Source organism: Gavia stellata, chromosome 2 (genome assembly GCF_030936135.1).
Source record: "Gavia stellata isolate bGavSte3 chromosome 2, bGavSte3.hap2, whole genome shotgun sequence".
NCBI lineage: Eukaryota > Metazoa > Chordata > Aves > Gaviiformes > Gaviidae > Gavia > Gavia stellata.
This window is the reverse complement of record NC_082595.1, coordinates 97,324,952-97,337,966: the sequence shown is the minus strand read 5'-3', so window position 1 is coordinate 97,337,966 and position 13,015 is coordinate 97,324,952. Positions and strand designations below refer to the sequence as shown.

Below are 13,015 nucleotides of genomic sequence, written 5' to 3'. Positions count from 1 at the left end.
CTCGCATAGCTGTAGGAGCCTTTAACTGAGAAGTTAAAACTTACTTTAGGTTTCAGCTTCAGCATGAAGTTGTAGAAGATGATAGACATTTGCCAGGAGGGCGTTTGAAGTACTCCTTAGGTCTCTGCAGTATTTAGTTATCACTTTAGTTTTTGCCTGCCAGTTCATGACTTTCCAGGATGCTGGTTTAGTACATAAATAAAAGGTTTTGACACTTCATATTTTGTGTGAAAATAAATATTCTAATATGGTAATTTTTAATTATATTGTAATATGAAATTTTTACATGTTAATACAGTTCCCAAAGCAAAATGTTTCTCTTCCTTTCTTTAAATATGTATTTTGACTTTAGTTGTTGCTGCTAGTATTCTGTATTAATATTCAGCCAAAGCTGATGGCGAAATGCATGAAGAACTTTGTCAGGTGACTTAGAAAAGATTTGAGCTTGAGAGACAATAAAAGATGAGTGTATTTTTGGTACTTCTCTAACTTCATCCAGGATTGTATTACATTCATCCATCTGGTCTCTCTGGAATGACTGCAGTGAATTTGATTAAAGGAAACAAGGTTTCTAAGTCTGAACCAGCATGCTGGCAGATCTGACAATGCTGCTGCGTCATTTAGCCCCTGCATTTTTAGTCTCTCAGTGTGAAGCAAAGAGGATGAAGAATCATTCCTTTAATACAACTGTGTTAATATGTTAATAAAAATAACTTTTTTTAAAAAAAAAATCTTTGCTATTCTTTAAAAATAGCTTTTCCTTTAATTTTTTTCCATCTTCAAATAAAAACCAAGGTGTGACTATAAAAATTTACCTATAACTTGATTTATTGTCTGAATTAGCAGATACATAACAGTTTTGTCTATGCAGGGCCTCGAACTCATAGCTTGTCAAAATAATTCTGAAGTTTGTCCCTGAATTCAGTGAGATAAGGAGCAGTCCGATATGGTGTCTAGCTTCTTACTGAAACCAATGGTAAAAATACTAAAATGGGTCAATTTTTTGAAAGATGTAATCAAGAAAAAACACTATGGAATAGGCAGGGGAGAGCACATTATCGGGAATTGTCATTTCAATCCATATTGCTTCTGGAGTAAAAAATAGAGACTTCCAAACACATTCCTCAAACCAAGTATTTTGGTCTATATTTTTTATGTTTTTCTGGTCTACTAATAGACTAAGTGTTTAAAGACTCAGCAGTATTTTTAATTGAGCTGTTTTAATTCTTACTGTTGCACAGACAGGTATGGTGCGCTGCGATACAGCTGTGGGAACCCCTGACTACATATCGCCCGAAGTTTTGAAATCTCAAGGGGGTGATGGTTATTATGGGCGGGAATGTGACTGGTGGTCTGTAGGAGTTTTCCTTTTTGAGATGCTAGTTGGTAAGTATTGATTTCTTCTACTAATGAGATTATTGTTGAGTTTTTAGTGTGCCTTTAGCTGTACTTTGCTGCAAGGGGGCTGGTTGTAATACACTATCTAACAGCTTCTGACTTTTGGCTGATGGTGTTGCTTCATTCCTGTTCCCTTTGCTCTCTGTCACTCTTATGCTGCAACAGCTGTTTGCGTGCTTGCTCAGTGATTAGTTCCCTGACTCGGTTCAGCTTAAAACTAATTCTTAGAATAGTTTTAACTGGGGTCAGCTACCTCACCATCTCATGCATGCTTCTGCCACCTCAGGGGCAGTGTGGAGTTCTCAGGGGTGCAGAGATGGGAAAGGAGTGGGAAGGGCAGGACAGAGCCTTCCCCCCTGCCTTTTCTTTCTTCTTTTTTTTCCTTTTGTTTTCCTTTTTTTTTTTCCTCCCCCCCCCCCCCTTTTATTCCCTGCCACTAGCAATGGCTTCTGTTAGGTCAAAATGACTGTGGAAGTATGGCTTGATTCTTTCTTTTATGCTTGAGTTGAGGATTTTCCAGTAAAATACACCGGACTGCTATGGCAACGAACATAGAATATAATCTGTTAAGGAGATGAGTCATCTGCGTCTTAAAATACAGTGACGATCAGTATTATAGTCTGTAGCAAAATACTGATTACAGAAGGATGGAACTGAGCATATAATTATTAAAAATCCAAATCAGCATGTTCTGGGAATATTGCAGATCTGATGTTTCTGGTATCCTGAGCCAAGAAAGATATTTGGATATATGATGCTATTACAATCTCTGTGTCTTTCAGAATTAAGGCATTGTGACTTACAAAAAATGTGTTTCATAGTTAATAGTTTCTCATAAACACTTTTAGCAATAAATCCTTCAGTTACTAAAATACTGGACATAGCTGTCCAGAATGTTTTCTCAGAGCCGCTTTTTTGTTCGTTCGTTCCCCTCCCCCCCGCCGCCTTGTATCTGAGAGGGAGTATTCTCCCCTTTTTATCCTTCTAATGAAAACATTTTTTTGAAATGAAAGTGGAAAGGTACAGTTTTTGCAGGAGCTAGATTATATGACAGAGCCTGTACCTGATCCTTGACCTTGACAGGACAAGAGGAAATGGCCTCAAGTTGTGCCAGGGGAGATACAGACTGGATATTAGGAAAAAGTTCTTTACTGAGAGAGTGGTAACACAGTGAAATAGACTGCCCAGGGAGGTAGTGGAGTCACCCTCCCTGGAGGTATTCATGGACATGGCATTGTGGGACGTGGCTTGATGGGCATGGTGCTGTGTGGTGTGGGTGGTTTTGTGGGTTTTTTTGTTTGTTTGTTGTGGTGTGTGGTGGTGGTTTTGGTTTTGGGGTTTTTTTTGTAATGGTTGGACTTGATGATCTTACAAGTCTTTTCCAACCTTAGTGATTCTGTGATTCTGTGATCAGGACAAAAATCCATCTACATTTCAGTGCAACACACTATGTTTTTATTCTGAGGTTTCAGTATGGGTTGCTAAGCTTAAGGGCTTTATTTGGTGTAGTTATTCCTAGAGTTCGGAGTTGTGTTAGAAAATTTTTAGTATTTCACAGGTCTCATGCATTTTTCCTCCCGAAGTGTATCTTATTTTAATATTTGAAGCTATGCTATTTTTATTACCTTTTTTTTCCTTTACTACTGAAAATAATTTTTTTTCCTTGTGTATACTCTAGACTGCAAACTTCACTTTCATTAACTCTGTGATTTTTCAGACACTTTTTTCTGGTGGGAGTGAAATAACAATTTTGTTTCTGTTTTGGTTGTAGCCATGCCATAATCCTATGTGTGATTAACACTGTACCCTTTCAGCTGAATTCTTATCTTCTTTCTTTGTGGTTTTCATGAAGCCTTCTTCCCGCTATTTTTTTTTTTTTTTTTTTTAATCTGAGCCTCTTTCTGCCTCTGAAATGGATATGTGATTTTCTGTCTATGCAGTCTTCTTGAATTGTTAAAACCTGCTTCACCTTTATGCTGGTAATTACAATTATAGGGCATAGTTATGCCCTGTAATTTTTTTATTTGTTGTTCTCAAATCGTCATTTTCTAATCTCAACTGGATTTCCTGTCTGACAGCACCAACATCGTTTCCTTCAATGACTTTGTTTACAAACATGGTATTTGAGGCTCCGGTCAAATTCAGTTGACAAAGCATCTAGAAAAACATACAGCTTTTCTTCAATAACGATGTAGCTTTTCTGGCCCGTGTGTTTTGAACTAGGAATAATGAGACTATTCAAGACAGATCTTCTACTCCCACATGCATATTGTTAAGAGACAGCCACCAATAAAATGGTTTGGAGTATTTGAGACAGGTTAACTTTGACCTTTGATTAAACTCTTATCCCTTTATTACCCTATGGTATTTTGACTATTGAAGATTTCTTCTTTTTCACCCTCAACAACGTGTAACATAAAACAACATTAGTGTTATCACTTCCGTTCTTAAATAGCTTTATGAGTTTCAAGATCCCATTAAAAACAATTGCTTTTAAAAGCCTTTGTGGACTTTCATACTTGTTTTTCTCTTGATAATCTTACTTAGTTTCTCCATATCCCGCACAGTGGTAGAAAGTATCTATTTTTGTTTGTGTTTACATATCAGTTTCTGTCTGTGGTCTTCTAAAAATTTATGCTCTGAAGGAAGCACAGAAAGTGTTCTGTTCTGGTTTTAGTAGACACAGTACTAATGAAAACGGTACTACTTTTTATTGTGCACTTAACTAAAAGCTACAATGTTGGTCAGAGGATGAATCCTAACACTGCTTTAGTTCAGTGACTTAAAGCAGTTTTGAGGTGTGGCCTAAATCAAAGCTGTTTCTGAGACCAAAGGCCAACTGAGAAGGGGAAGGTTTGGAAAGAGGGAGGCAGCAGCAAGTGTCAGTCATCCACCCCTCCAATGTACTGGTAAGGCAACCTAATGAATTTACTAAAAGTCTAGATATTTCATTCAGGCTGGTAATTACTAATTTCTTATTTTTGCCATAAAATGACAGAAAGAGGCTAAGGGTAGGATTATTGCATTTATATATTCTTTTTGAAAGCTGAATGGTTTTTGTCATTTTTTGTCTGTTCGTACATTTTTTTCACGTACGTAGCTTTTGAAATTTTCAGTACCTTGTTGGAAGCCTGCCTGTGCTGGGTGATCCCTGCCTGCATGCAGGATGGAGGAAGGAGCCTAGCTCATGCGATTGCTTGTTCACCTTCTCTATTAAACCTATGGATTAGTTGTGAGAAAAGAGGCTGCAACTTTTACATAAATCCTGAATACTGACCTGAACCGTTTATATATTCAGAATGTTGTCAGTTACCTTTATTGATACTGATTCTTCTCAGTTGTCCCAATTTTACCTTTCCTAAGGATATTTGCAAAGAAACTGGACTCAACTAAAGCCTATGCTGCAAACCTTCGGGTGAGAAAAGTCTACGGTTTTAAAAGCCACCTGCCCATGCTAATATGGGCACCCAAGCAAATATAATTTATCAGTCAAGAAGATGTATTAATATGGGTTTAACAGTGCAGTAACGCACTGTGAAGGCTTCTGCTCAGAGCTGACTTGCCTTAGGCAGTTCCAGGGGTAGGCAGGGTAGACCTATGTGCCTCTGAAATGGTCTTTGGTGGATTCCCTCCGACAAATGTGCATTAGCAAATCTTTAATGAATTTTGGTCCGTTTTACCCACGGAAGCTCTTAAAAATGAGGGTCTATGGGGGTGTCAACTGTCTTGCCAGCGTGACGCCCATCTACAAGAAGGGTCGGAAGGAGGATCCGGGGAACTACAGGCCTGTCAGCCTGACCTCGGTGCCGGGGAAGGTTATGGAGAGGCTCATCTTGAGGGCGCTCACAGGGCACGTGCAGGACAACCAAGGGATCAGGCCAAGCCAGCACGGGTTCATGAAGGGCAGGTCCTGCTTGACCAACCTGATCTCCTTCTATGACCAGGTGACCCGCCTAGTGGGTGACAGAAAGGCTGTGGATGTTGTCTACCTGGACTTCAGCAAAGCCTTTGACACTGTTCCCCACAGCATTCTCCTGGAGAAGCTGGCGGCCCGTGGTTTAGACAGGTACACTCTTCGCTGGGTAAAAAACTGGCTGGATGGCCGAGCCCAGAGAGTTGTAGTGAATGGGGTGAAATCCAGCTGGCGGCCGGTCACAAGCGGAGTCCCCCAGGGCTCAGTTTTGGGACCGGTCTTGTTTAATGTCTTCATTGATGATCTGGATGAGGGGATAGAGTGCACCCTCAGCAAGTTTGCAGACGACACCAAGTTGGGAGGGAGTGTTGATCTGCTTGAGGGTCGGAAGGCTCTGCAGAGGGATCTGGACAGGCTGGATCGATGGGCTGAGGCCAACCGGATGAAGTTCAATAAGGCCAAGTGCCGGGTTCTACACTTCGGCCACAACAACCCCAGGCAACGCTACAGGCTTGGGGACGAGTGGCTGGAAAGCTCCCCCGCAGAAAAGGACCTGGGGGTGTTGATCGACACCCGGCTGAATATGAGCCAGCAGTGTGCCCAGGTGGCCAAGAAGGCCAACGGCATCCTGGCCTGTATCAGAAATGGTGTGGCCAGCAGGAGCAGGGAGGTGATCATGCCTCTGTACTCGGCTCTGGTGAGGCTGCACCTCGAATACTGTGTTCAGTTTTGGGCCCCTCACTACAAGAAGGACACTGAGGTGCTGGAGCGTGTCCAGAGAAGGGCGACGAAGCTGGTGAGGGGTCTGGAACACAAGTCTTATGAGGAGCGGCTGAGGGAGCTGGGGTTGTTCAGTCTGGAGAAGAGGAGGCTGAGGGGAGACCTCATCTCTCTCTACAACTACCTGAAAGGGGGTTGCAGAGAGGTGGGTGTTGGTCTCTTCTCCCAAGTGACTAGTGACAGGACAAGAGGAAATGGCCTCAAGTTGCGCCAGGGGAGGTTCAGGCTGGATATTAGGAAAAAGTTCTTTACTGAGAGAGTAGTGAAACATTGGAATAGACTGCCCAGGGAGGTGGTAGAGTCACCCTCCCTGGAGGTATTCAAGGAGCGTGTGGATGTGGCATTGTGGGATGTAGCTTGATGGGCATGGTGCTGTGTGGTTTTTGGTGTGTTGTGGTTTGTTGTTGTTGTGTGGTGGGTGGTGGTTTTTTTTTTTTTGTTTTTTTTTTTTTTCCCCCAGGTTGGACTTGATGATCTTACAGGTCTTTTCCAACCTTAGTGATTCTGTGATTCTGTGATTCTGTGTCATGTAAATTAGAAAACACAGGGATAGTTTTCAGGTAGAACAAAAGATGTAGTTCACTGGGCAAAATTTTGCTAGTGATATGCAGGATGGAAAACAGTTTAGTTTTGTAACACAGGCATTTTGGGGAGGAATATATTTAGTGGTATACGTTGTTTTGTACCCTGCATTCCAATTTTTTTTTTAAAGACTATTTTAGGTAAAACTGCTTGTAGACTTTTCTTTATATCTTCTGTCTTTCTCAACTTACATGACTTGAACACAACTCAAAATCACAGTCAATTTACTATTTTATTTTCAGGCGATACTCCTTTTTATGCAGACTCGCTAGTAGGAACGTACAGTAAAATTATGGATCATAAGAACTCATTACATTTTCCGGATGATGTGGAAATCTCTAAGCATGCAAAGAACCTTATCTGTGCCTTTTTAACTGATAGGTAAGTGCATGTATTATTCTGGTACTGTTTTTATTTTGGATGGTATTGGCACATGTACATTGTAAAAATTAATTCCTTCCATTACTTCTCCTAATCTCTGTTCAAATCTCTTCTGCAAAACCTCCTGCTCTCTAGTTTTTCTTTTTGGGTGTTTTTTCCAGGTATTGTATTTTATTTCTATGAGCAGTTCTGACAGCTCTTGTTAACAGCACAATTTGTGCCAGACAAATCCTTCCATTTGCAGTGTATAATACAGGAACAAACCTGTAAGGTTGAAAGTAATTTGTAAGCTCCAAGGCAGGGACCAAATTGTTGTGCTCAGTATCTAAGCGGGTGTTACTTAAAAAAATGAAAGCAAATGCTTTTATGAAAATAAGCATCTATTTACTGAGTTTATTTAAGCTTTCTTAGAATGTTTTAACTTTTTTTCATTTGCTTTGTTGTATTAATTGACAAGTATAGCTAACAAACCAGCAAGGATATTGTTTTGGCTATAAATAGATCCTAGAGGTCTCCCTTTGTGAAACTGAGCTGTTTGTTGATATTAAGCTGTGTAAGCTTGTTCTTGACCTGAACACTTACATTTTCTTAAGTTCCAGAAAGCAGAGAACCTCTTCAATTTCTCCGATTTAAAAAAAGAATGCTGTAGGTCCATAGTTAGCTCTGGATTGATGATGCCTTCTTACACTTTCCTATGGTCACCTGAACTTGGCTACAGCAGAGCATCTAGCCTTTATCGAATGAGGTATTAGGAAAAAAATTGTCTTACAAGGCTTTTTTGCATTCAAAGAGACATTGTTTGCTCTGTTGAGCAAGATTGTGGTTACTCAGAAAGGATGTGCTTTAACAGTGTTTTTCACCCTTAGTAGCTGAAGGGTAGAGAGAAAATATGAGTAGAATTTAATAATGTAAATGCAACGAGGTGTACTTCCACTACGTGTGTCTGTCTTCCTGTTTATATTTAATACAGTGCTTGAGTGATTTATTTGAAACAGATGCCTTCTTTCCGTATGCGTGATCACTGCTGAAGCACTTAAAGAAGGAAAAGCATCGACCCTATCATTTATTAGTTCTTTTATATGCATTGTTTTTATGTCCTGTTCTTGTAGATAGTTTTAAGAGAAACTTATTCTTGTCAAACTAAAAGTTTCTTGTTGCACTTAAGATTTACTTCACTGCAAATATCAGCAAAAGATGTGTCAGGGTTAGTTACGGGTCAGAGGATGGAATTCTTAGAATATTTATTTTCAGTCCAGCTTTGAATGACTGTTCTGTGCAGTAAGTTAGACTGTCCTTCACTTGTGTCTTAAGGTTCGTCATGTGGTTTGGCAGACTTCAGCAGTGTTTTTTTTCCCCCAAGGGTGCTGGGGTTTTGTTTGTGTTTTTACTTTTTTCTTAGTTTTTGCCTCAGTGCTCTCTTTCTTGCTTTACTCCCCACGTGGCAGACTCCAAATTCTGGACATTTTAGCAGTTGCAGGGAGAGTGCATGCTAAGAAGCAGAGTACATTTTATATAAGAAGCTACAGATCAGTGGTTAGTGGTTTTAAATTTTTTTTTATTTGACTATTAATGTGGTTAACACAGACAGTCTTTACTGAAAGTTTCTTTGCTGCTTATAAGCAAGTCAGAATTTAATTTACAAAAAACAAGTGTTATTTTTCCTAATCTGAGTTTGGCTTAATTGCTATGTTTAGGGATGTGCGACTTGGGAGAAATGGGGTCGAAGAAATAAAGCATCACCCTTTCTTCAAGAGTGATCAGTGGAACTGGGACAACATTCGAGAGAGTAAGTAAATTAGCTTAAAAGTTCTGTTTTTATTCAGTATTTGCAGTAGTAGAAATTGAAAAAACTTTAGGTTTAAGTATTTTCTATCTATCAAGAATATTGCTTAAACTTCCATATTTATAATTTGTATTATAAAAACTCTACCAATAAGGGTTAAGAAATACACATTTTTCCTCCTGGAATGATCCTCACTTTTATCGTGCTTTCAATGTATAGATTTCCGTTTCGAACAACAGAACTGGATGTTTCCGAATTCTAACTAAAAAGAATGCATGTTAGGTTCTGTTTCTTTGTGGCTTTTGTTGTTTTGTTTTGGGTTTTTTTGGTTTGTTTGGTTTTGGGGTTTTTTGGTTTCTTTTAACTTTCTGTAGTTAAGAGGGTAGTTTGACAGCAGTCTTGTCAGTTTTACTGCTTTTTGTTTAAGGCATTGTGAACTTGGTAGCTTTAGGCAAAAGCCGAAGTTTGTCAGTTCAGATCATGAGCTTGATGGTAACTTCTAAAGTCATATATTCACTAAAGTTTCTTAAAATGATGATTGTATTTAGAGTTCTAGTCTCAAATGTGATTACCTTAGCAAACACATTTTGCGCATTAGCTTTTCTGTGCGTTAGGCAATTAATGTAAAAATAGATTTCTCTAGAAAAAAACTCTTCACAGTAATATTTATAGATCTGCTGCATGGTTAATACATATTTAACTAGCAGGACAACTTTAGAATATAGTCTTTTTAACATTATAGAGATACTAGTATATAGCAAGTGGCTGCATCTTAGAGTGAAGTTGATCTTTTCTCCCCTTTTTATAGCTGCAGCTCCTGTTGTTCCTGAGCTTAGCAGTGACATAGATAGCAGTAATTTTGATGACATTGAGGATGACAAGGGAGACGTGGAAACCTTTCCAATCCCCAAAGCCTTCGTGGGAAACCAGCTGCCTTTTATAGGATTTACCTACTATAGAGACAATTTGTATGTGGTACTTCAATATGCATTTTTAGAAATACACCTGCAAGTTTTTCTTATATCCTATCCTTTTTTTCCCTCTAGATACATAATGTATTCATTGTATTATACTCATTTAAGTCCAATTGTGAAGATACAAAATGTGGAGTTTAAGTAGAATATATAATTTGCTACTACTTTGGTTATTTTGATAACTCTGATTAAGCACAGTATTTTTATATGCACAAAATTATATAGTCTCTTAAAAAAATCTTTTAGGGTTAAAATACTGATAAGTTTGTAACTTAGTTCTCAAATGGTTTTTTATTAGTAGCTTTAGAAAAAAGTTTACATAAGATAATAGCTTGCTAGGACTCAACTTGAATACTTAAATAATTGTATTAATTAGAAAATTATAAGCTGCTGTGGAATTGAAAACACATGTTAAGCAAAAATTCAAATCAGAAAGATTTGAAGTAAAACAAGCTTCATTCTGAGAGTAGCGTAGGACAAATTAAGACTTGAGAGAATTGATGAAAATTAGTTGATTGGCAAGGTTGCCAGAGTTGTTGAAAACTTGAATAAGAGCTGGAGGGATTTGTTTTTGTTTTTGACAGGTTGCTAAGTGACTCCTCTCAGTCTTGCAGAGAAAATGAATCTGTGCAATCTAGTAAAAATGAGGTTAGTGTCTTTTTTTGTAAGTATTAATGGTATGATTAACTAATTTTGTTAAGTCTGTTAAGAAAAGGCAAAGTCTAAAATAAGTTTTCAAGTAATTTTGTGGTGGCCTTTTTGTCTTTTAATGATCCTCAATAAAAATGATATTTTCTATTTACAGGACAGCAAGGAAGTAAGTATATTATTTGAATTATGAAAGCAATAAAAAAATTTGTTTATAACTTCTGTGAATATCTTCAATGTTTATTCACCAAATTGTTAACAGTAAACCAGTTGTATTTTGAAACAGTTGTACTCAAGCATTAAGGTACTATAGTATAAAGATGAATGAATACAGATGTTTCTCGAATTCTTTTGGCATTTAGAATTTGTTTGGAAAACAAATGTGTAAGCCTCTGTTTGCCACAAACAGCATCACTCCTGGGAAGGCTGTGAATTTTTGGCTCCACACTTGCCTCAGTGATTCATGACTGATTTATTCAGAGTTCGGAAAAGTGAATTATCACCTGTGATAAAGGAATGTTTAAATCATGCTCTCAGTTGAAGTGAGTGCATGGAGCATGTTTATCCAGCTTTTGAAGATTGACAATTGAATTTGACAGGAGAATGCTATGGAATTTTCATGTACTTACTTCATTATGTTACTTAAACATTTGTATTATTCAAGTGTAGATAGTACATTGTTAACATTTCTTAAAACTTAAAACTCCTTTTCAAAGTTTAAAAAATAAGTAAAGGAAATGCATTATGTATTGACCAGCATAAATTTAAATGCAAATTTTTATTAGACTCCACTTCATTCCTTCCTGTCATTGCTGAATAGATGAATAATTTTAGACATTGCTGAATAGATTAATAGTTTTAGAGTTTTCCTTTTAAAAAGAAATGCTACGCTGTTTAAAATACATAGTGTCACATTTGTGATATTTGCTTTATGTTGTGATAGTAAATGTAGTTGGTAAAATTTTGCATTTCACTTCTGACAACTTTTTTTATTTGTATTTTCTCAAGCAATGAATCTCCGGTTTTGATGTCCTTTTCAGTGTCCCTGTTCTGGCAATCTTCCAATTGTAACAATTACAAAGTGTTTTAGAAAACCACATTTTTACATTTCATGTTTGGGGGTAGAGGAGGAGGGGGAAGGGAGGAAAATAAATACATTTGAAAGCCTGAAGACATGAGACAAATCCAAAATTTATTATTTATAATTTATTTCATGAATTATTTGGGTACTTGACTCACGATTTCTTTTTAATATTTTAGTAAGCAAAACAAAGCATTCCCATACCTGAAAAGTGTTTGTTAGCTTCTGTACGTGTTAGACTTAGGAAATTCTTCTTTCTGTGAGGTCATTGAGCATGCTTAGTAATATTCTCTGAATATTGTCCAATTTGGTCATGTGCCCCCTTTTCATTTTTTAATGTTATTTAGAAAAGATTATCCCAAAAATTCTGCTGCAGTGGAAAGTCTCTGTCTACAGAGAGAGAGTACAACAAAGAACCAGTAACAATATTCTTTGCCCACATAAATTTTATGACTCACAATCTGTGGCACATAATTCTGTGATGGTTAGGTTTAATGTAGCATGCAGCAAATTTTGTTGCTATGGATCTGTATCTTTAAAATCATCAGGATTAATACCTTGTAAAGATGTAACCTTCTAGTGATGGTTTTAAAATAATATAGTGGAAGATTGAATTAATTTTCCTCGCTTTCCCTTTTTTTCTTATTTAATTGAATTACACTTGTTTTATGTGATAGCATTTTTATGTGGGCCATGCTTTTTTGACATTTTACACAGTTTCAGAAAAAACTAAGCAAGCTAGAAGAACAGCTCAGTAACGAATTACAAGCCAAAGATGAACTAGAACAGAAGTACAGGTGAGACTGTTTTGACATGTTTTCTATGTTTATACAAAAGTTTTGTTACACATTTTGTTTTTGAATGCTTAAAAGCATTTTAATCCACTTTGGGGATTCCTGACCCTGCAAGCAGACCTCACTGTAAATTGCTGGCTTAATTCTTGCTACTCCTGTGACTACTGTTCTGTTTCTTTTTTTTTTTTTTTTGCCTTAACTCTCCATAAGAATCTCTCTATTTTTTGAGTGATTTCTTCAGTTCTTGAAGTTTCAAGTGATAGCTGAAAATAGAGTATCTTACCTAAAATTAATGAGAAACATCCAAACATTCTAATTTCTGTATAATCATCAAGGTTTAAAAATATTTTTCAAATGTCTTCAGGTCTACTAATACTCGTTTAGAGAAGATAGTGAAAGAGCTAGATGAAGAGGTAAGTCCATAGTTATTTCTTACTGGAATTAGAACTTTAACATTTGTGTGTGGCTTTTTTCCTTAGGAAACAGCAAATTACTTTTGAGTAGCTGTGTATTTATAGCAAGTAATACCAGTTAATTTCTTGATATTTACAAGCATGAAATTGCTGTCACTGCTAAAATATTTTCATTATGATTTCTGTACTACAACTACATGTTTGTTTCCAGAATTAAGTTTTTTACTGTGTTTTTAATTTGGAGGACAGCGTGATATAAATATCCTAT

The 13,015-nt window shown here is 37.2% G+C and overlaps 1 protein-coding gene across 3 annotated transcripts in view; it reads left to right on the top strand.

Annotated features, from left to right (window-relative positions):
• ROCK2 (Rho associated coiled-coil containing protein kinase 2) overlaps window positions 1–13,015 on the top strand; it is a 106,799-nt gene that overhangs the window by 68,502 nt on the left and 25,282 nt on the right. For 2 of the 3 annotated variants that reach the window (XM_059835865.1, XM_059835864.1), the window contains exons 6-12: window positions 1,242–1,386; window positions 6,916–7,054; window positions 8,749–8,840; window positions 9,646–9,805; window positions 10,396–10,459; window positions 12,258–12,337; window positions 12,699–12,747. In XM_059835865.1, the coding sequence (XP_059691848.1) occupies window positions 1,242–1,386; window positions 6,916–7,054; window positions 8,749–8,840; window positions 9,646–9,805; window positions 10,396–10,459; window positions 12,258–12,337; window positions 12,699–12,747 (729 nt within the window). Of the gene's footprint in view, window positions 1–1,241; window positions 1,387–6,915; window positions 7,055–8,748; window positions 8,841–9,645; window positions 9,806–10,395; window positions 10,460–10,616; window positions 10,629–12,257; window positions 12,338–12,698; window positions 12,748–13,015 lie in introns of all 3 variants that reach the window. The other variant, XM_059835863.1, reaches the window with a different exon arrangement.